This window comes from Gavialis gangeticus, unplaced genomic scaffold (genome assembly GCF_001723915.1).
Source record: "Gavialis gangeticus isolate Ggan-Ray unplaced genomic scaffold, GavGan_comp1, whole genome shotgun sequence".
NCBI lineage: Eukaryota > Metazoa > Chordata > Crocodylia > Gavialidae > Gavialis > Gavialis gangeticus.
The window spans coordinates 164,844,555-164,866,046 of NW_017729022.1; the positions used below are offsets into that span (position 1 = coordinate 164,844,555).

General features: G+C 39.8%; 1 protein-coding gene across 1 annotated transcript in view; it reads left to right on the forward strand.

Moving 5' to 3' along the window:
• Positions 1-21,492, forward strand: part of KCTD3 (potassium channel tetramerization domain containing 3) — a 92,078-nt gene that overhangs the window by 38,261 nt on the left and 32,325 nt on the right. The window contains exons 2-9 of the mRNA XM_019515905.1: positions 5,084-5,168; positions 7,428-7,473; positions 9,311-9,384; positions 10,232-10,290; positions 10,527-10,607; positions 11,388-11,528; positions 13,716-13,806; positions 17,111-17,301. Coding sequence (XP_019371450.1) covers positions 5,084-5,168; positions 7,428-7,473; positions 9,311-9,384; positions 10,232-10,290; positions 10,527-10,607; positions 11,388-11,528; positions 13,716-13,806; positions 17,111-17,301 — 768 coding nt within the window. The remainder of the gene's footprint in view (positions 1-5,083; positions 5,169-7,427; positions 7,474-9,310; positions 9,385-10,231; positions 10,291-10,526; positions 10,608-11,387; positions 11,529-13,715; positions 13,807-17,110; positions 17,302-21,492) is intronic.

Below are 21,492 nucleotides of genomic sequence, written 5' to 3' on the forward strand. Positions count from 1 at the left end.
GGTGGATGTCTCCAGTGCTGTGGTGTTCAGCCTTTTTCAGGCCGGAGGCTCCCCCCTGGAAGAGTCGGGCTTGCAGGCTTTGCCAGTAGAAAAATATAACAGCAGCTTGCGGTCAACCTGTTGCAAAGCAGTCACGAAGCCGCCAGCTCTGGGTTGCTGCAGTGTAGGGCTGGCTACAGGTCCTGCTCTGCTTCAGGTCCTGAGGCCAGCTGCAGGATGCCCTCCAAAGGTTTGGGAAACATCTGAAGCCCCAGATGGGGCTGGAGGATGGCTGCCAGTAGTAAGACCACTTATGGTTCTGGACTGACTCAGATTTGGAATTTGGCTTGGAATACACACCTGGCTAGGGTAGAAATGTGGGGGCTGCCTCAGGCTGGGGGTTGGACTAGAGCGGTGGCTGTCATAGGTCATGAGCCAAAAGTTGGTTGCAAGAATATCTGAAAGGGTTGTGAACAAACTAAAAATGAGTTCTCCTTTAAAGGAGAAAAATGTGGGAAATGGTGGCTTTTCCCTTGCAGGGTGGCAGAGGACCAGGTGACACACTGGGGAGCTGAGGGCAGCAGGTTGGGAGTGAGAGGCACTGGGTGAGGACTGGCCCTTGATGTTTACAAATGGGTCCCGGCACAAAAAAGGTTGAGAACCACTGGGCTAGATAACCTCTGATCCTTTCCAGCCCTGCTTCCTTATGACTGTTGTGGTATTGTGAATTGTGTTTGCAGCCCTCAGGGTTCCAATGTTGCATGTTGCCCCACGGTGCCATCAAGAGGGTCTCCAGGCAGCCTGCTGGAGAGTTGCTGATCAAACCTGTGAAATAGAACAGGGAAGCAAGAATAATCACTGCAGCATTATTGCTTTTGATGCCAGTTACCCCATGGCTGTGCACAGTAAACAGCTATGCTGTAAATGTTGTCCGACTTCTGATTTCCCAGCACAGCAGAGGATTGTTTATGAAAATGAATCACTACTCTGTAAGATGTCAGAGGGAGCCTGACAATTCTGACAGTTGAATAGGAGAAACTGAGGCTCTTGGATCTTGGGCATATCATGGTATCGTGGAGAAGGAGGGCTGGAAGGGACCCCTGAGGTCATCTGATTCAACCCCCTGCCCAAGGCAGGATTATCCCTTTTCAAACATCATACACAAATCCATAATCTAAACTCTTCTAACCTCTTTGTGACCACCAACCCTGACAGGATACAAGATACAAGATATAACACCTCAGCTTGCCACAGGTGAAGCAGGGGAACCATGGCTGCCAGTGTCCTGCTTCAATAAAGGGTTGTTAATAAATACTCAAGAGATCCCAGGAAGAGGGCCATGCCATCCTGCTACAGAGGAAAGCAAAACGCCCCCCCAAAAACAACCCACCCTCTCCCTGCAGTCCATACCAATCTGACCCTGAGGTACAATTCCCTCCTGACCCCAAATATGGCAATTGGTAGACCCGCTTGAGAGATGTATATTTTAGCTGAATGTTTCTGCTACAGTGAGGCAAAGATTTCTTAGGGTGTTATCTTTTATTGGACCAACTGTGTAGCTGAGATAGAGTTAGAATGTTTTGCATTTGAAAACTTGTCTTCGTCAAGGATTGGAGGGAGGTCCAGTAAAAGATACCACTCTAAAAAATCCTTGTCTCATAATTTCTAGACTGTCACAGCTGCATCACTCTTCTGTTAATGTGAAATAAGCAGTGAAATAATCACTTAGTATAGGGGTTTTCAACTGTTTTTAACAAGTGTACCTCTTTTGGTGGTGGCAGCTGAATGTGGGGGGGCCTCACACATGGCAACTGCTGTCACCACCACTGCCCCACCCTGCTTTCCCATGGCATTTGCATGTGTGGTTCTGAGGGCTGCTGACAGGTGGCGCACAATTGGCCAGGTGCAAAGCCCATCAGTGGCCCATGGAGCTGCCAGCCAGGTGGTGCCCGTGCTGCCCACAGAGGGGTGCTGCTGCTCTCGCCCCACCCTCCTGGCCCTGCTCCTGGGAAATAGTGGGGTGGTGGTCGCCACATGTGAGCCCTTCTGCAGATGGACATGGGGTGAGGGGGGTGCTGCTGCCCTCACCCCCTCTTCCCCCACTCCATCCCTGCCCACCCACATGTACTCCTGATCACCTTTCCAAGTACCCATAGGGATACATAGCTGCAGAGAGTACTCAGCTGGTGTAATACAAGATATCACATCTACTCAAAGAACCTTGCCTGCCTAGTCCTTAGACCAACACTGCTACAACCAAAACCCAGGCTACTTCAAGTCACGTGTGGAACTCCTGTGCTTTATGTACACTGTCAGAACAAGACAGTGTGTGTGCAGGCATGCAGCATATCTACACTGGTTTATGTTCCTCTTGTGTTGGTGTAAATGTGAAATGGTGGGTACATGCCATCATAATGCTCCACTGTCGGTTCACTCTACTCTAGGGGAAAAGTTACCCTTTGGAAAGTTAAGACTAACTCTGTAGTTATGCAAGTTAGGCTGGGCCAGAAATAAGGGGTCCGCAGCTATAATCGATTTTGTCAGCTCTTGCTGATTTAATCCAAGATTAGCTTTTTGCTCAATGCAAGAAAAAGGCTGCTATTGACTCCTTGTTATCTTGCGGTGAGGTGCTGTTATGTTACTGTGACTGGAGGGCAGCTACACAAGACGAATTAGTCCGGTCTCTGCTCTAGACACTGATGTAAATGACACCAATGTATGTGTTGCATGTGTGTACACTGATTCTTCATCAAACACCCTGGAGCCTAGGATAAGTTGTTTTCACTTGGTTGATTGTTCTTTTCCACTCAGTGCGGTTAATATTTCTGGGCCCATCGAGCCATATTGATCAACTATCTGTAACATACCCTGTACTTAGGGCATTAGCTCATTTTATATCTCCTGTTTGCAAATATGATCTAATGCTATGCAAAGCTGATAGTCGGTTCAAACTTTTATATTTCCAGTTTTCATTATCTTTGTGATTCTTAAAAACAGAAATTGTTTTTTATAAATACAGTGATACTTTAAGAAGTATAGCTCTGAGGGAGACAGAGAGAACTACCCTGATGAACTGAACAATTGGATATATGTTGGTGTGTATATAATCTGTACTAGGAAATCTTACTTCTGAGTCCCAGGAATGAAAGTGTTATGGAGGGCGGTGTATGTTTCCCCCCCGCCCTTTTTTTGGAACGGCGCAGTAGTAAATTATTACTAGTGTTATATTCAAATTAACTGTAACCCTACTAGTTTTAGGATACTTAGGTAATGCATAATAAATTGTGCTATAGGCCAGCAAGGACTTCCTGTAATTTGATAACTTTATTACTAATTTCTGGCCTACTACTGTTTCTAAGTGCTAGTTTCTGGCTGACATGATTTCCTTGCTTGTATTTAATCCTCAGGAATTAAACAATTTTTTTCTTGCAATTTTTTTCCTTTTAATTCTTTTAGCTGCTTATACTAGGTACTTTTAAGTTAGGCTCCTTTTTAAGGCTTTAATTTTTTTAGTGTCTTTAAGAACTAAACTATTGTTGGTTATGTGTATGAATATAGATTTAGGAATTTATCATAAGCTTCCATATTTGAACATTAGCATCTGATGGAGTAGACTCTTGCCTATGAACGCATATGCCTATCTGAATGAGTTAGCATTTCTTATTCTGAATCTTTGATTTATATCTAGTTGCGGTTGCCTGGATATCTTTTTAAGGGGAAAATATATTAGTTCCTATATAATAAAATAAACTATGCTTTAGTAAATCTCCAGTAAAAAAGTTAAAGCAGAAAATCTCCTTAAACTTTAAGTAGCAAATTGCTTTGGTTCTTATTTTGGCAGGAAGGAAAAAAATTTTGCCTTACATGTCGTTCATGCTCAGAATGCCAGTGCTGTAGATTTCTTTGTTCAGAACAGATTTGGCTTTGTCATTTTTGTATCCAGTTGCTGACCAACTGAAGGCAATCTTCATTGTATGTAGTACAGAAGAGTATTGTGTGTAATTGTTGTGCTTTCTCTCTTTACGGAAGCAGAAAGTAATGGTTTCTTCAGTAAATAGGAAATACAGGCATTGAAAATATGAATTGGGGCCAGATGCTAAATACATAAATGCATGTTCTTTTATGGAAGAAATATTGAAATGCATCTATTTATTATAATAAGTGTTTATGAAGCATTCATACTTTATTCTTGAATTTCTTCTTAGCTGCTCCCCTTTCAAAATAGTTTGTATCAATGAAGTCCTCTTTAAGATTCCCCAATACTGAAACCATTTAGAAAAGTGGTGTTCAACCTTTCTGGCGTATGGATGAGTGGGGTGCAGCCGGTCTATAGGCTGGATCTGGCCCGTGATCCAGGTCTGGGGCTACACGCTGGCCCAATCCAGCATGTGGGACCATGCCATCCAGTATGGTGTGTGGGGGGGGGGAGGGGGGGGGCAGTGTTAATTGTTCCTAGGGCCGTGGCAATTAACATGGCTACCTCTCCCTGCCACCACATTTCCAAACCCACGGTGATCTCCATGGGCTAGATCTGACCTGCAGGCTGTACTTTGAGCACCACTGATTTAGAAGATTTGTAACTTGTATTCCAAGATACATTTCAGCTACTTCATTTCCTGTTTTTCTACCTACCCTATGATTAATAATCAGAATGTTACTCTTTTGGTATCATCTAACCTGTTCATCTCAACTCAAGATCTACATGTATTGCTATCCTAATTTTCCTTCTGTTTATTGCATAAATTATTAATGGTTATCATTGAGCCCTACATTGGAGTAGCACAGATCAGCCTTCTTGCATAAAATTATTCAGATACATGAATTAGAAGGCACTAGATTGGAAGATATTTGAAATAGTTATTTCCACTGTGTTTGTATAGCACTATGAATAAGTTACTGATTTGGAGCTTAGGAATGCTAATATGTTTCAAATAGTAACTAAGGAATAATAATAGGATTCTTTCACGCGTATCTTTTGGATAACACAGACAATAAGGAATTCTCTCAGGATTCAAGTTTCTGTGATTATTTCTGTAGCACTTCTTTCTAAACCATCTTGAAAAACCAAAAACGCCACCTTGATATGCCATATGTATTGATATATGATCCTTTACTTCTGATTTTTGGCTTTATAGGTTCAGCACTTCAAGACAAACACTAACATGGATTCCAGACTCCTTTTTTTCCAGGTATTTCAACTTTTCGTTTATATTTTTAAGTATTTTAGCTAACTTTTTTTTTAGCTAGCTTTTCTTGTCACAAACACTTGTGGAAGTTTGATTACAAAAAAAAAAAATCCATAATAATTCCGTCTCCTTCCTTCGCTCCATTAATCAGCAGAAGAAATGGTGAGCTTGAAGGAAACTTCATCCTTCTGTGACTGACTTGCTTGGTGGGGAAGGAGCTGAGTTCAGCCAGCATTAGATCTGTGTCTTAACTTCCCGGCTGTTGTTGCAGGATCTCCTTTCATAATTAGAATTGCAAGAGACTTACTTGCATGAGCTTGGTCCACACAATTTTTTTTTCTCTATAATAATTTTTCATCTACTTAGTGTATAAACAGATTTTATATAAAAGAATGGCTTTCACTCAGAAGCCACTTATAGAACTATTTGGACAAAATTAGAGTACAAAAGTTTTAAAACATGAGTGCAAATCCAGATCATATTAATCCCTATGAACCTATGTTCATTCTCTGAGTGAATTGAGAGGAAAGATTAAACAGCTCACAAAATCAGTTTCTTCCTAACCCCCATTGATCAATGATTAGTTTTCACTTAAGTATGAAGGTTTATTTGCTTTCATAAACATAGTTTTACCCTGTCTAATAGCACGGTGGATTATGCATTGTTATAAACTCCTTTTGGTTTCACATCTGTCTTTATTTCATTTAAATGTCTGATTATTCCTATAACGTAAGAATTGTAAATGTTTTGTTTTTTTTTAATTTGCTTTCTTTAGGCTGTTCATTGTTCAACCCCCTATCATCCCTTTTGTCTTCTTCCCGACTCTCCTAATCTCTTTTCATAAGACAGTGTTTTCATGCCTGTAAGGTTTATCTTTCACTGTCCTCTGAGAGCATTCCTCAGGGACAAGTAGCAGCAACACAAGGTATGCTGCTGCTACTTGTCTCCGAGGACACAAATGTCCACGCTCACCTGGATGTGCCCATTGGGAGCAAATCTCAGAAGAGGGAGCATGTGTAGATGTGCTCCTGGATAGGCTTGCTGGACAGTATTTTTACTATGCAGTAAGCCTACTTTGAATGAGTAGCACGTGTAGAAGTAGCCACTGTTAGGCACTGAGATGCCCTCAATGCACTAAATAAGTTTGAACTAATTTTTCTGAAAGTAAAGATTTTTGTTTCTGAAGGAAGCTTTCCTTAATCCCCAGACACTCTCCTGATTTTTTTAAGAAGATAGGTGCACTTGTTTCTCTACAGAATAGCAGTTGATTTTTGGGATATTGTAAAGCAGCCCGGATACTGCATTACTTGTACTATTTAGAGCCACTCTTGCTTAGTGTTGTTAACAGTGTTTATTTTTGATGGAATTGGTGCACATTGTTTGGGACTACATTTAGAATATCTTTTCTTTTGTATGATCCAGCAGTAGCTGTGAGTAATTCGATGTTTACATATTTTTGTCTTCATATTTGAAAATGTCCCTAGTGTCTGCCAAATAGTATACATACTCCAAAAAGTACACTTCTCATTGGGCTTTTTTTTTCTTTCTTTAAATGTCCTGTAGAATATAAGCTATAATTAATTTCACTGACATGTAACCTATCAGTTTTTTTATAGTCTCTTTGCCACCCCCTCTCCCCCAACTTAATACCCTGTTTTCAGTTCCTGATAAGGGACATTGTTACCTCCTATAGATGGAGATTTGGCTTGTGGTTGAATTTTCTCAATTCTGTCCTTCTCTTTGCATCTCTGCTTCTGGCTGCATCTGCTGTAGTGCTAGTGTCTTCAGGTGAAACGTAAGAGGAGGGTGAGTGAAGGCTATTGGTAACAATACCTGTTGTAGTACTCTGAAATGATAGAATAAATGGAGTTCCAGGGAAATGACCAGTTCTCCGTGCCTTCCCTTCATACAGCTTAGCAGGAATTTCTCTTAATACTCTGTGCTAAAGATTCAAGCAAATCTTTATTTTACCTTTGCTACATGAACACAGTTTTGTACATTAAACGCTCATGCTCTGTTGCAAAGTATCTGAATTTTTTTTATTTTTTTTTATTTTCATCCTTCCTGAGATTGTTAAACTTCTAGGTGGTGAGTCCATGAAGTCTCCACAATCTTGGTGCATGCACAGTTATTGGGTAACTTCTGATGAAAAATTGAACAGGTTCTTCAGCCTGGAGAGAAATACTGGAGAGAAATATTCTCATCCTATAACATGCTTTATAGACTACATTTTAACTAAAATAACTTCTTAATTCTTTCTAGTTTGCTGAGTGGAAGGATTTCAACGCTTAAAGATGAAACTGGTGCTGTGAGTAATGCCATGGATAAATGATGAATGCTTGTTTCCAAATCTGTATTATACCAAAGGTTACCTATATTACTGTTTAGTTCTAATATGATAAACTATTAGGTCAACCATACAGATATAGTAAACATAGCAGATTAGACATCTTAAGGAATTAATATATTTTTATTAGATGATCAGATATTAATCTTGAATAGTTAACTTTTCTCTAGGTTTCCTAAAGCCTTGTAAAATAGTGTGTAACTATTTTGGTAATATATATGGGCCATGTTTATGCTAGCATCGCTTCCACTTCTACCACACACAGGTTCAGAAAAGTCAGTTGTTAAGTTAAAGGCTAATGGTAAAAGCAATTGGAACTTGTGGTAGATGTGATGACTTTTATTAGACCAACTGGATTTTTGCAAAAAACAATTTTTTAATTGCATGCTTTTGGGCACAAACACCCTTCATTAGGCACTGGAGAAAAGACTGTAAAAGTTCTCCTGGGTAGAAATGAAAGTTCATATTTTGTAGGAGAATTGAAGGTGTGGTAAAATCTCCTGTTTGGAAAAGTTCATTTTATATGCAAAGTAGGCTCAGAAAAGTTGGAGTAATCTGTTTACCTCAAAGTTGTTTGGTAAGCAGGTTCTATTTGTATTTCCTTCTGGTTATGGTGTTTCATATTTCACAGAGGAGTAAATAGATAGAAAGCTCCTCTGGGCAGGCATTTCTTATCTGGTAAGATGCCTCTGAGCTCTGTGGTGAGGCTCTGTGATGATAATGCAAATTACTACTCCTGCCTTTGTTCGAGGTCTCAGGTTTCTCAAAGGTGGAGTTATTCGGGAGTCAGTGAGACTTAGGAGCTAATGCCTGTAATATGCTTTTTAGTTTATTTTATCCATCATGAAGGGACCTTACAGTGAACTTCCGGAAAAGGATGTGTGGTAACAAACTTGTTCATCAGAAAGTCAAGGAGACGAACAACACTTTGGAATGTCTGTCTTATGGTTTTATATTATTACTTATCACAATAGTATCTGGGTATAGACAGATGTAACAATGTTATCAATATCAAATTGTACTGATATAAGCTATAGGCTGTAACTTTTACATCTGTGTGCTCCTGTTTCAATACAAGGGTAGCCCTTGCAACTTTAACCCAGTTTCATTCATTGTTCATTCTCTTTTAAAAAGGTACATGGGATCAAGTTTATATTTTTGATTTAAGAGATCGCTATAAGTACCTCTGTAGAAAGTTGGTAGGGATGAAACTGCTTAGGGGTGTGTGTGTGTGGTGGTAATGGCTTTTATATGTGCTTGTGCACATGCTTAAACATCCTGGACTAAATCTTGTGATTGAGTGCCTTGTACGCTAACTCCCACTCAGTGGGTGCTTCTACACATGAAATTAATGCGAAGCAGTCAACTCTGGAGCAGTTTGAGCTAGAGTAAACTGCTTTTGGGTGCAGTGTCCATGTGCATCTGGGACAGCAGCAGTTTGAGCCAGGGTGAAGCAGGGCCCTGGCTGACTGGGTCCAATTTATACCTGTGGTCAGCATCTAGATATGTTTCAGTGCATTTAAATTACTCTGCTGTAATTACTTGGAAACGGTACTATCTTACAGTGGAGTTAATTAGTTTACTGCACCCTAATGCTGGTGTATCTGTAGACAGTGATGCTTTACTGCAGAGCTAATTAGTCTGCTCCGCAGTAGTGCATGTGTAGAAGCACCCACTGTAGATGAATTTGAGACTGCAAAGGGTGTATCCTCTCCTTTCAGACAGAAGTATAGTCTTGTTAGTGGAGCTAGTATTTTAAAGCATACTTTTAATGTATTAAAATTCTCTTTATTTGTAGATATTTATTGATAGAGATCCAGCAGCATTTGCACCCATTTTAAATTTTCTTCGTACAAAGGAGCTAGACTTGCGGTAAGAAGTTCTGGTTCTTTGAGAGAGTTGCCAAAATATAGTTTGCAAGTGTGGAAATTTTACATGATAGGACTTTTCTAATTCTATGGATAAATTAAACATTCTATCATATGACTAGTAAATTGGGCACTAGACCCTAAAGCAACTACTCTTGCTTAGTCACTGGTATGAAGTATAGGACTGAAAGTTTTTATTTATAGTTGGTTATAATGTCAGTTTTGTAACATATGGTACATTTCTCAGTCAAATTTCTGCAGGCTTTTCTGTAATGCTAACTTCAATTTAGTGATCTTAACCTAGAGTTTTAAAAAAAAAACTACTTTATTTCAAACAATGGGCTATTTCAATTCTAGGGTGGAAATACTTCTGGGGTACTGGCAGATGTGGAGGGGAAAAAAAAGACACTGTACTTTAAACTCAGCACATTCCCACACTGAGCCCCAGCATGCCCAGAAGAGGCAGTGCATTACAGATGTCAGGAGAGCTGGGTTGAAGTAAAGATTGGGCACTTTAGTGGGGCTTTTTGGCACTTTATCTAATAGCTGATTGATCAGCTTTCACTAAAAGTGCCAATAAGCCTTGCTGAAAGACCCGATCTTTACAGACGCTGCAGAGCTGGGTTGAAGTAATGTGCTGCTGCTTCCGGTAAAGCACATTTTTAACATCTGCAAGCAGCCTTAGTTTATTAAATTGAGGTTTTCCAGTAGGTTTAGATCTGAAGCTTTATTTTAACCAAAAACTTCCTGAGAGAGAAACCCTAGTTTAAAAAAAAAAATATAATGTTCCCTCTTTTAAAAGGAAAATACATATTTTCAAGACATTGTTTTCCTCTTTCTTTCACCTCCAGGGGAGTAAGTATTAATGTTCTCAGACATGAAGCTGAATTTTATGGAATCACTCCTTTAGGTAAATGTTTTTATGTGATTTCTAATACTTGGCATTGCCGTAATAATACTCTTCTTATGATTTTAAAACTTTGAACATCTCTAAGCCAGAATGATTAACAAATTTGTCTATAGAGAAATTGTGGTATTTCAAGTATTTGCTGTTGTATTGTAAAGATTGATTTTAAAAACAAGGTTTAAAAGCCTGAAAGATTCATTTAAAGGTTTTTGTGTTTGATGCTATTTTTTTTTTCTTAGTAAGAAGATTGCTCTTATGTGAAGAGCTAGAACGTTCATCATGTGGCAGTGTCCTTTTTCATGGCTACCTACCTCCTCCTGGTACTTCTCTGTTCTTTTACTGGATTTATTGTGTCATTTCAATATATGGAATGTTATATTTGATAGTCTTGTAGGGTTGTTGGCTTGAAAAGTTGTCAACAGAACCATTAGTCTATGGGCAACAGACTATATTGTTTGGTAAAGGCTTTTATGTGAAGCTGGTAAACAGTACACTTTGGTGCAACATGGTATACATCTCTTCATAGTTGAGTATTTGCTCATTTGCTTTCATTGCCTGTATGCACCACCAGAGACTATACATGATATAGCTGTGGGAAAAAATACTGGATGAATGCACAAGAAAGTGGAATGGAGAATGAAATTCACTTACGATTTCTTTTCCTAGTGGGGAGGACCGTTTCCTGCCATGGGAGCTACTTATCTCCATAAGTTGAGTCGATTTTTCAAAGCAGATTTATTTTAAACACTTGCACAAATCTGCAAAACTTAACAAAACTGGAGAAAAGTTAAATCCAAGAGCAATGGCACTGTTTTGAACAGTAAAGCGTGGGTCTTAAATACTACGTAAAGTACGAGAACTATATGGCTTCTGACACTTGTCAGCAAGAGGTTATTTCAAACCATTGTCAGAAAAGGATTTGGTTATTAACGTAGAAGGGATGAAGCTATAATTTCTAGAATTATTTTATGAACTTAAAAAAAAACAAACCCTTTTCCTTTTTAAATTTTAGAAATAACATGCACGGATGAAGTTCCTGAAATATTACAAGAAAAAGTGCGAGCGGTTTTTTTTGAAAACTGTCCTTTCCTTTCTTGCAGGCATACCCTCTCGTAAAATTAACAATGCTGCTGGGCTATCTACTGATGTCAGAACAGAACAAAATGGCTCTGAAACTGAAGGCCGAGGGGGTAGTGTCCAACCCACACTTGTTGGTACTAGAGAAGGTACAGTCAGGCTAGGTAAGGAATGTCTTGCTCTGTTGCATTCTCTCCTCCTTACCTCCACAAATGAAACATATTGAAAATGCAGCTTGCAATAGGAAATCAAAATCAAAGGACTTATGTGTCTGGAGATATAGCCTGATATCTATGGGGAAAAGTAAATGTTAAGGTTATAATGTCATGCATTCAAAAGTTAGGTTAAGTAGAATGAATTTGCTCCACTTGCATATGTTTGTTGTGTTGGTCTTATGTGACATCATGTAGTGAATTTGATACAGCCAGGCTCTTTTGGCTTTTAATCTAATGCCTGGAGTGTAAAAGAACATCCTCTGTCTTGAAATTCTTTGCATTATTCATGGTCCATTTTGTACACTGAAGGTAATCGGTCTTGTGAAACAAGTAGAACTTGATTGTATAACTAAATGTTCTTTTACTGTCTTTTCGCTTTCTCACATGCATCTTGTCCATAACCCTTGTGTTAGCCACCAAATAGGGAAAGCCACGTGGCTCAGTGATAGTAAGGTTTTTTCCAGCTACCTTGCTTAAAGGGGCTTAATTGTTTCGTTTAGCCTGAAAGAAATGTTTAGTGCACACATCAGCTTTAGGTCTGTGATTTATAGATCAAACTGTGGTCATCTTAAATTTGTTCCCCCCACACTATTGTGGCAGGAAAAGCAGAAGCAGAGGGGCAGGCAGCCTGCCTCCTACCTTCTTCACCTCCTGTTTGCACTCCTTGGCGATTGCACCCCTGGCTCTGCCCCAGGTCTGGACCATGCTGCCACAATCCCAAGATCTCATCTTGGACCCTGGAGCAGCTCCCTCCCCAGCTGTGTGCTCTGCCAGTGCTGCTCGGGCCAGTCTCCATAGAAACCCTTGCCCCATGCAGCCACCACTACTGGGGTCTCCATGGAAACTGGTCACAGCAATATGGGCAGGGGTTGCTGGGAAATGGAGTCCAGCTGCTGGCCTTTTGCTCATCCCTGGTCTACTTTGAAGTAAAACGCATGTGTAGATGCACCCTGTTTAAACTATACTTAACACAATCCATTCTTTACATAATATCTTGTTTTGCAGTTTCCCATTTAATTGTTTTTTAAAAGTTTGCTAAGAACAGTTTCATGCCTTTTTTTTTTGTCATCTCTCAAAGGTCAGTTACCCTGTATCCCCAACAGTGTTGTCTACCTGAGTGCCCTGTGTGCCTCTGTTCTCTCATGTTCATTATCTCCTGTCACACAAGGTCAGGTGTTGTAAGCTGGGTATATGCGTACCACTGAGGGTACTTGAGAAGGCCCTAGGGGGTACTCATGGGCAGGCAAGGACAGAGTGCCGCATGTACCATCCTGTGCTGCCATGCAGGCCCCACCCACCTGGCCAGACATGGGTGGGGCAGGGGAAGGTTGCATGCAGTGGCTATCACTGCTCCCATTTGGCCATGTGCCACCCTGCTTCCAGCCACCAGGGGTACACTGATCCAAAAACGTTGATAACCCCTGTTTTATGCCATCCCTTGGTTGTACTGTGTCACACCCACAACCTGCTTAGGGGTTATCTCTGTCTGTTTCACTGAGAAGTACATTGATCCTATGAGGCATCTTCAGATTTCTTAGGGCCAAAAACTGTCTTCTGTGGAAAAAGCACAAAGTATCCCCCCTACTATATATCAAACAAAAGAGCAAGTGGAGGTATTCTGGGGTCTCGCATCTTTTATAATTAAAAATAGCTCCCTCTGGAATTGCTTCTTAAATTGCTGTATTGGAGAAAATTATTTAATCCACTTAAGTAAATGTGCATAGCTTAGCCTCAAATATTGTGCCGGTTTGATGTAAATTAAAAGCTACTTACAAGAAATTAGACTTTTACATTGCTGTTGTTTAAACATAAATTATGCCATTTGAGATATTTTGGACATACCAGTTGTTAGCTGATGTTGTTTAATTTCGTTAAAAAACATAATAGCTTTTCATATCAGAATCTATAGTTGAATAGATTCCTAATAATGACAGTGTTTAAGGGGCAGTGTCAGTTGCACACACCCTCTCAGAAGGCAGATAATTCTATAAAACTCTGTTTTTGGGAATCCTAGTTTGAGAATACAGTTCAATTTTTGTTTATTATTCTGAAGTCTCTCTTTCTCTCTCTGCCTAAGTTTGGTTAAAGAATGATGCTGTAACTGGCAGTAACTTTTTTTTCCTTATTACGTTCTAGGATTTCCTGTGGATCCACGGAAGGTTCTAATAGTAGCTGGCCACCATAACTGGATTGTGGCTGCCTATGCCCATTTTGCAGTTTGCTATAGGTATGGCGTAGTACTTTTCTGTGGGTTAGATTCCTCCTTTTTATATAGGTGTTCTAATTATTATATTGTCCTGAATCCAAGATGACTACAAGTTTAAGGTGACCCCTCCCCCTCCAATAATTTAGAATCTATACATGGAAAATCATAAATTCATTCTTTTCTATGTATAGAATCTGATTAGTGGAGAGTCATCTTAAATTTGTTCCCCCCACTCTGTGGCAGGAAAAGCAGCAGCAGGGGGCTAGGCAGTCTGCCCTTTGCCTTGTCCATCTGCCTCTGCATCACCTTGCACTCCTTGGTGATTGCAGCCCCTGGTACCTGCCCCCAGGCCACTTGCCCCTGCCCTGGAGCTGGAGCCGTAGCAACTCTGCTGCCACTGGATGGTCTTTCTTGTGTGTCTCCATCCTGTACCATGTGGCCTCCCCCAGGTTTGCTGCCCCGCTTCCCCAGTACTGCATTGTCTCCTCCAGAATTGGGCTGGAGCCAGAGCTGCAGCAGCCACCTGTGCCATGCTGTACTCAGATCCAGTACCAGGTTTATTTTCCCCCATGTTGATTGTGGGATGGGGCAAAACCTGGCATGGATTCAAATAAATATAGTACATGATTTACAGAATCCTATGCTGTTAATTTCTTTCAAATCTTAACCTGTTCCATTTTTAAATATGAAAATGCCTAGTCCAATGGTAATATTTGCACGCACCTTTTGGGGGATCTTATAACTAACTATGCTATTGCACCTCATTTCCACTGTCATTGCAAAATTTCTTGCTGTTATGGTAATAGGGATATGTTTAAAAGTCGACTTAAATTGTGTAAATTTAAACTTGTATTTTAACTGCAACTACAGTAGTAAGTTACAGAATTGAGTAGTGGTCTCCATTGTTTGATTTGTATAGTGGACTAACTGCTCTATTTAAAGCAAGGATTATTTAAATTACTTTGGAAGATTCATTTTAAATATTCCTCTTCCCTATGCATTTAAAATCTGAAAAATGTGAGTGTTTTGGAAATTTGTGCAGAATACAGCGTTGCAGTATTCCTAAGAATGTATGCATCTGTACAGTGAAATCCACTGCTCTTGCTTTCTTTTGCTTATTTGTAAGAGGGATGCTAATTTGTCTTGTACTTCAGTTCTCTAGTTTAGTGGAGTTGTGTTTAAATAAAAATGTGCTACTGTACTTAAGCATTACCAAGTGAAATAATTATTGTCTTTAAACCCACCCCCCAGCTAATTTCGGTTCAGTATTAAACTCATCTGATTTGCATGGTGCAAGCCACAATTACCTATTGTTCTTCCCACTTTTCAGTGCTCCATCTTTTGTTGTTGTTGTTGTTCATTGTATGGCAGTTCTTGTAAATGAAAGCTCCTTTTCCTGCATAGTAACCTGGATAAACCAGTTTTACCATTTTGAACTAGGTCATCAGTATTCCTTTTACTTTAAGTAGAGCATCACAATTTTAAGTGTGCTCTAATAACAGGACATGTTCAAAATGTAAATCTGAAGCCATCCTTTCTTCATTCATATCATGTGCATCAGTTTCCAGTGTTGGTTTAGACTCTTTTCTTTAAATTAATTTGGAAGGAATTGGGAAGCATGATCTACGCTTGTTTCCTCTTTCTTGACCCCTGAAATGTTCATACCTACTTATCCTTTGGTTTATCTTGTTCCTGCTTAGATTAAGACCAAGAGTCTTTGTGGCAATTTTAGGGCATCTGGAAGGTGGGAGGTAGCATAACATTTTAATTTTAAAATGACTGTACATATATGCATTGCTAGTGTACTTGAGTGGTATCTGTGCAAAAAAATAACATCCGTGCATCATAGCCAGATGGTCTCTTGAGGTGACGTAGCCTCAGGAGAATGTGAAAGGTAGAGATGGAATAGTTGGAAAACATGGTTAAAATCATGAAGTGGCAGTTTGCAGTAGATTTAGTCTCTGAGGTTCATGCAGTGAAAAAATATTTTAAAACTTTCTTTGCATTTTTATTGTAAGATGGATCCGAACACTTGAAAGGTATGTTATAATCTCCTTTAATGAATTAACACTTTAAATGTTTAATGAAGAAAGTTTTGTAAAGACTTTAAAAGATCGGCTCTGCTGCTTAGCAATATGTATGCAATATTTCATCTTTTTAATTAATCAGTTGCAGAAGAATTAAAAACTGATTTCTAAATGATAAGTTTAAAATATAATTTAAGTATTTGACATTGGTGATACTCAGCCTTTTCACATGCAGTCTTACAGAAAAATATAGCAATTCAGGAGTAGTTTTTTCTCCTAAACTTATAAAAGTGCTGTTCACCCCCACACAACCAGTACAACATGCTGCAGTACATCTCAGCCACACTGGCTGCCTGCAGGCTCATCTAATCAGTCCCCCAAGCTGATTTCCCATAGAATTTTGATTCCAACTCTTGTCCATCCTTATCTTCAAGGCATTCTGGCCTGAGCCCAGGATGTATGAAAAACTGCCTCAAGCTCCAGGTAAAAGACTGATTGACAACTTAACTGTTCTGGCACAGATGGAACTCTTTTCTGCTCATCTGTGCAGAAGACAACAGGTTCTTGGGGTCAGTCCGTAACTGGAATGAACTTTTTTTCTGGGGGCCATGAGCCATTATAGTATCACCTCCACTCGAAGTGGAAGGCACATTTCTTTGATATTTTTCTAACATACAGAAACATGCATATTTAAAAAAAAAAAAAAAAGGCCAATGCTATAAAATCTCGAAACAAAACTACTCTGGCTTCTCTCCTGTGGGGGACAGAGAGAGAACAAACACCTGATAAACATTAGTCCTGTTGCTTAAGGTCCCACTGGAAAACACTCAAGTAATATGGTGATGAATGCAATGTATAAGACCTGAAATAGATCAGAATAGTTTCAGGAGTCCTGCTTTTGTAACTCTGATATTCACTCATTTGAACAAAGAGGTACATGAGTAAATAGAAAAAAAATCTCTGAGAAAACGGTTGTTCATAAAATGTTCTGTTCTCAGCAGTGAGGTAAAAGCCAAAATTAAGTTATAAGTTTATAAGTTTGTGAAAAAGTATGCTTGGTGAATTCAGTGTTTTTCTTTTTTTAAAATAGGATACCCTTTTGGCTTAAGCCACTATAATAGAGCTTCAGGTTGTGATTGAGAACTACTAGGCTAAAATTTGCTGTGGATAAATTCCAGCAAATCCACATCTTTTTACCTCCTTTTCAGTATGGATTGCTTTATTGTATTGTGCTGTATTGTATCGGTAAGCAAACTGTGTTTAATGTGCCTCTCTGTTCTTCTTTTCTTTCATTTCAGAATCAAAGAGTCCTCAGGATGGCAACAGGTTTTCACAAGTCCATACCTGGATTGGACTATAGAACGAGTAGCTCTGAATGCGAAAGTGGTTGGTGGTCCTCATGGGGACAAAGATAAGATGGTTGCTGTTGCCTCAGAAAGTAGCATTATCTTGTGGAGCATTCAGGATGGTGGTAGTGGTAGTGAAATTGGTGGGTTATTGTTTGGGTTCTTTTGGGTTTTTTTAATGACATCTTACTACTAATGCTTTCTGACCCAGAAATATGTATTCTGATTGCATGCGTTCACAACATATATTTATACAAAAGGTATTTAAAAAAAAAAAGTTTTGGTAAAGCAATCTATTATCATTCTTATGGTTCCCCTTCTGCTCATCATCTTGAGCTGGACTACCTTCCTTCTCAGTGGGCACTTCTATACATGTGCTTTACTGCTGAGTAGACTAATTAACTCTGCAGTAAAGTGTTCACCATCTTCTACATGTGCATTGATATTAGGATGCAGTAAACTAATTGACTCCACACTAAGGTAGTACTGTCAGCGACAGTACTATCTTACAGTGGAGTTGCTTACTGTGCAGAAACACATGTGTAAATGGTGACCAGGCAGGGTCCAGAGTCCTGCCCGACTCCTAACCAGGTGACTCCTCAAGGTCAGCACCCTGATGCCCCAGCCAAGCCCTTCCACCACCTTGATGCTGCCGGAGCCCAGGGCTGAGCCCACATGCCTCCTGTGAACTTGGCTGTACTGTGCCCCAGCTCGAATTGATGCTGTCCCAGATGCATTTTTAGACGCTACACCTGGGAGCAGTTTACTCCAGCTTGAGCTGCTGTGGAGTTTATCATGTCGCATAAATTGCATGTGTAGATGCACCACTGAGTAAAAGATAACGCAGTCTAGAATTTCTCATCCCTTTTATTGGGCAGAGACTGGTAGATACCATTTATGTTAAAGTGTTATTAGTGGCTTATTTTAATTGGACAGGGCATATTGACACGTGTGGATATTTGATTCCCTGGAGATAACTAGCAACAGCACACTTTGCACGACAGCTGCTTGTCCCTTGGGAATGCCCATGCCATGCGTGCTTTGGTGCATTGCAAGTTACTCTGGCGGCAGTTGGAGAGCCTGGGGTCAGCACTGTGCTAGCCCCAGCAGCCTTACCTGGGGGCCTCTTGGGGCTACAGCTGCAGCAGTTCTGTTGCACAGAGCCTGGCTGGCAGCAGAATGCAGCTCTGAGCAGCTCAGCTCTGCTTTTCAGCAGCGCTTGCTGCCCAACCATGCATTGTGCCGATTTTATTTTTTTCTCACTTGATGTGTGTTTTGTTTTTGGACCCCTGCATATACAGGGTTAAAAAAAAAACCCACGGGAGAGGGGTTGGAAACCGGGCACAGTGCACACTTGGGCAGTGCGCTCTTGCAGCACAGAGAACACCAGACTACAGTATGTGGCACCGCAAATGTTTGTGACGCCACATACTGCACGGTAATGCGCGTCTGGACTCTCACAGTATGTTTTGGAGTGTAACTCAGTCAGTTGGATTCCATTCTTTCGTATTACATCAAGCGTATTAACAGAAAACTTTGAAATGAAGGACTAAACGTACTGCCAAATTGTCAACTGGGTTTTTCTTTTTTTTTTTTTGTACTTGTGTAGGTCACACTTTAGGTGTTTCTTCTCCGCTCCCCATGTCTTCTTTTCTAATTTTTATAATATTTTGCAGTTTCTAAGTGAAATGTGGGAGTTGACACTTGCCACAAGTGGTCACTATTTTGAACACAAATATTAATTTAATATAGGCATGTAGCACCTGGACCCAAACAGTTCAGCACCAAAGGGTGTACGGTATTAGAGGTCAAAAATAAATATCAAAGACCTTTGAGGGAAGCAAAAATTCCAATGCAAATCTGATTGATAGCTTGTCTTGCTTTTTAAAATGTATAACAGCTTAATGGTATGAGCAGTGGGCTCTTCTGGGACAGTTAAGGGAATGGTAATAGGGAATTTCCTCAGTTCCCAGACTAGTATTTGAGTTTATGCAACAATGATAGTGACAATCTGTTTCCTCTAGCCCCAAAGTACTGTCACCAGGGATTTGATTTAATAAGCTTACTATGAAGAATAATTGTAATCTTTTCGCATAGACATTTCTCTGAAATTGTCTGCAAAATTTGTTTAGTTCTTTGTCTATAGCCACTTTCTTTTCTATATTTTTTTAACTCACACAAACTTGATGTAGTATGAGCTAATGTGATTAAAATGAAGTTAAGCAATGTGATCTAAAAATATTTGCAAGTTTTTCAGCCTGTATGGGCTGTATTATAAACATAGAAAATTTGGAATGCATGATTTGGAGTAAATGAGTGATTATTTTTCTGACTTGCAGTATTCATTAATATCTGTAGGATGCTCAGAAATGTTGTTTCTCAACATCCATGAGATATATTAAAATGTATTTTACAGGTGGGGAAACCGAGTCATGGGCAAAGTGGCTTGCAGAACGTTGCTCAGCAAGTCTGGCATCATGGAGAATGGGAAATTGCTTTTTGTTGATTAGGAATTTTAGTCCATTTCGGATTGAAAATAAAAAGTTATTAGGAATGTTATCTACGGTTCGTAAAGGTTTCTTGTTTTTTAAGGACTGTGAGAAGGGAATTCATGTAATGTCAATTGCCAAACTGCCATTACAAGAAACATATTTCTTAAATGTGTGAGACAGCACTTTTGCAGAATTCTACACGTTAAAATATTTTAAAATGCTTTCCTAGATTTTTTTTCCCATAAGTGAAATGAATATTTTATTAGCTATTCCATTATATGGAGCTGCCTTTTAAAAAATTATGGAACTCTTAAACCAGAGAGATAGAAAACCTAAGTTAATTTTTATAAATATAGCTTTAACTGCCATAATAGTTCAGCAGTCCTGTTGCTACTTAAGTCAATACATGTATTTTAGATGATTAATTTAGTTAAATTTTCTCTTTTTAAAGTGAAATTAAAGAAAATGTGGAAGTTAATTATTGGAATATGAGAACTCCTTATTGTGGAAAAAAAAGTCTGACCAGCTAGTAAATTGTACGTTTGTCCAGATTATAAATCAGGTGTAGCACACTTGCTTTTAAACTGCATTGTAAATCAAATGTGTGCATCTCTTTTTTAATTCAGTGAAATTAAGAAATCTAATAAGATAGAATTAAAGTATTTTTAATACTACAGCCTGTTCCTCATGTAGAGACAAATGTTTTCAGCCCTGCCTTGGGATAGGGAGGTAGTACTCTGCTCATGTCCTGTAAAAGAAACAATTTGTTCTTACAAATGCTCTTCGGTAGCTGACAACACCATCCATAGAAAATTGGAAGGCCTGGCATCTCCATGATAGAGCTCTCCCAGAGGCTGTACTCCTTTCAATATTACTTACATAAGACACCACTGCTGGATTGCTGCTATAAGCAGTATTTTACTGAGAAAGCCCCTTAAGACAGGAACCTGTCATTACTTATACCATTGTCTTCCCTGTGGATGACCGTCAAGATTGTTGAGCCTAAGCAGGAGTGACACTTTAAATTCCTTCAGACCATTCAAGCTGTCTTCCTTGATTTCCCTGAACCTCGTCCTTCTCTGGAGTAATCAATTCTAGTTGTTTCTCTGTTTTTATTATTGCCTCTCTTTATGTGCCTTATACTGCTTGCATCAGAGATGATCATATTATGCCCTGAAAATAATTTGCCATCATAATTAAAGCATTAGCATGTAAAAAAGATTCTTGACTGCCATCAGGGAGCATTGTGGACCATTATCCTTTTACTTAGAAGAAAGGGCATCTTATTTTTGTCATTTGAACGCATCTAACTAAAGTTTGGGGATTTCCAGTTTCTAAAAGCTTTTTCAAGTGGCTTTTGGTGAACTTAGAGAAGGCATTTGGATATATACTGCTACATTATTTATTAAAATTAGGGGTGCACCAATAAAGATTTTCTTGGTCAATACCAATAGCTAATTATTAACCAGCCATATTGGCCGATACCAGTCCAATAGCTGGTTTATAGGAATGCAGCCAGGCAGCTGGGAGAGCAAAGTCCTGCAGGTAAGTCTGTAGGGAGGAAGGGGCATGGGGGAAGGCAGCTTGAGGCCCCGTGGTGAGGCAAGGAGTAGGGGTGGGGTAGGTGCTGCCCAGCCAGGATAATGAATGCAAGTCTGGGGCAGGGAACGGGATGGAACTATGGGCGGTTTGTCCAAAGAGGTGGGGCAGGTGGGCAGATCCCCACCCCTGTGTGCACCCCTGGGGGAGTCATGGGGGCATGTGCCTCCCCGGATTTGTGCACAGGGCAAGGGCAGGCTGCTCACTGCTCGGGGATGGGGGTTGCTCTGGCCTCTTCCAGGG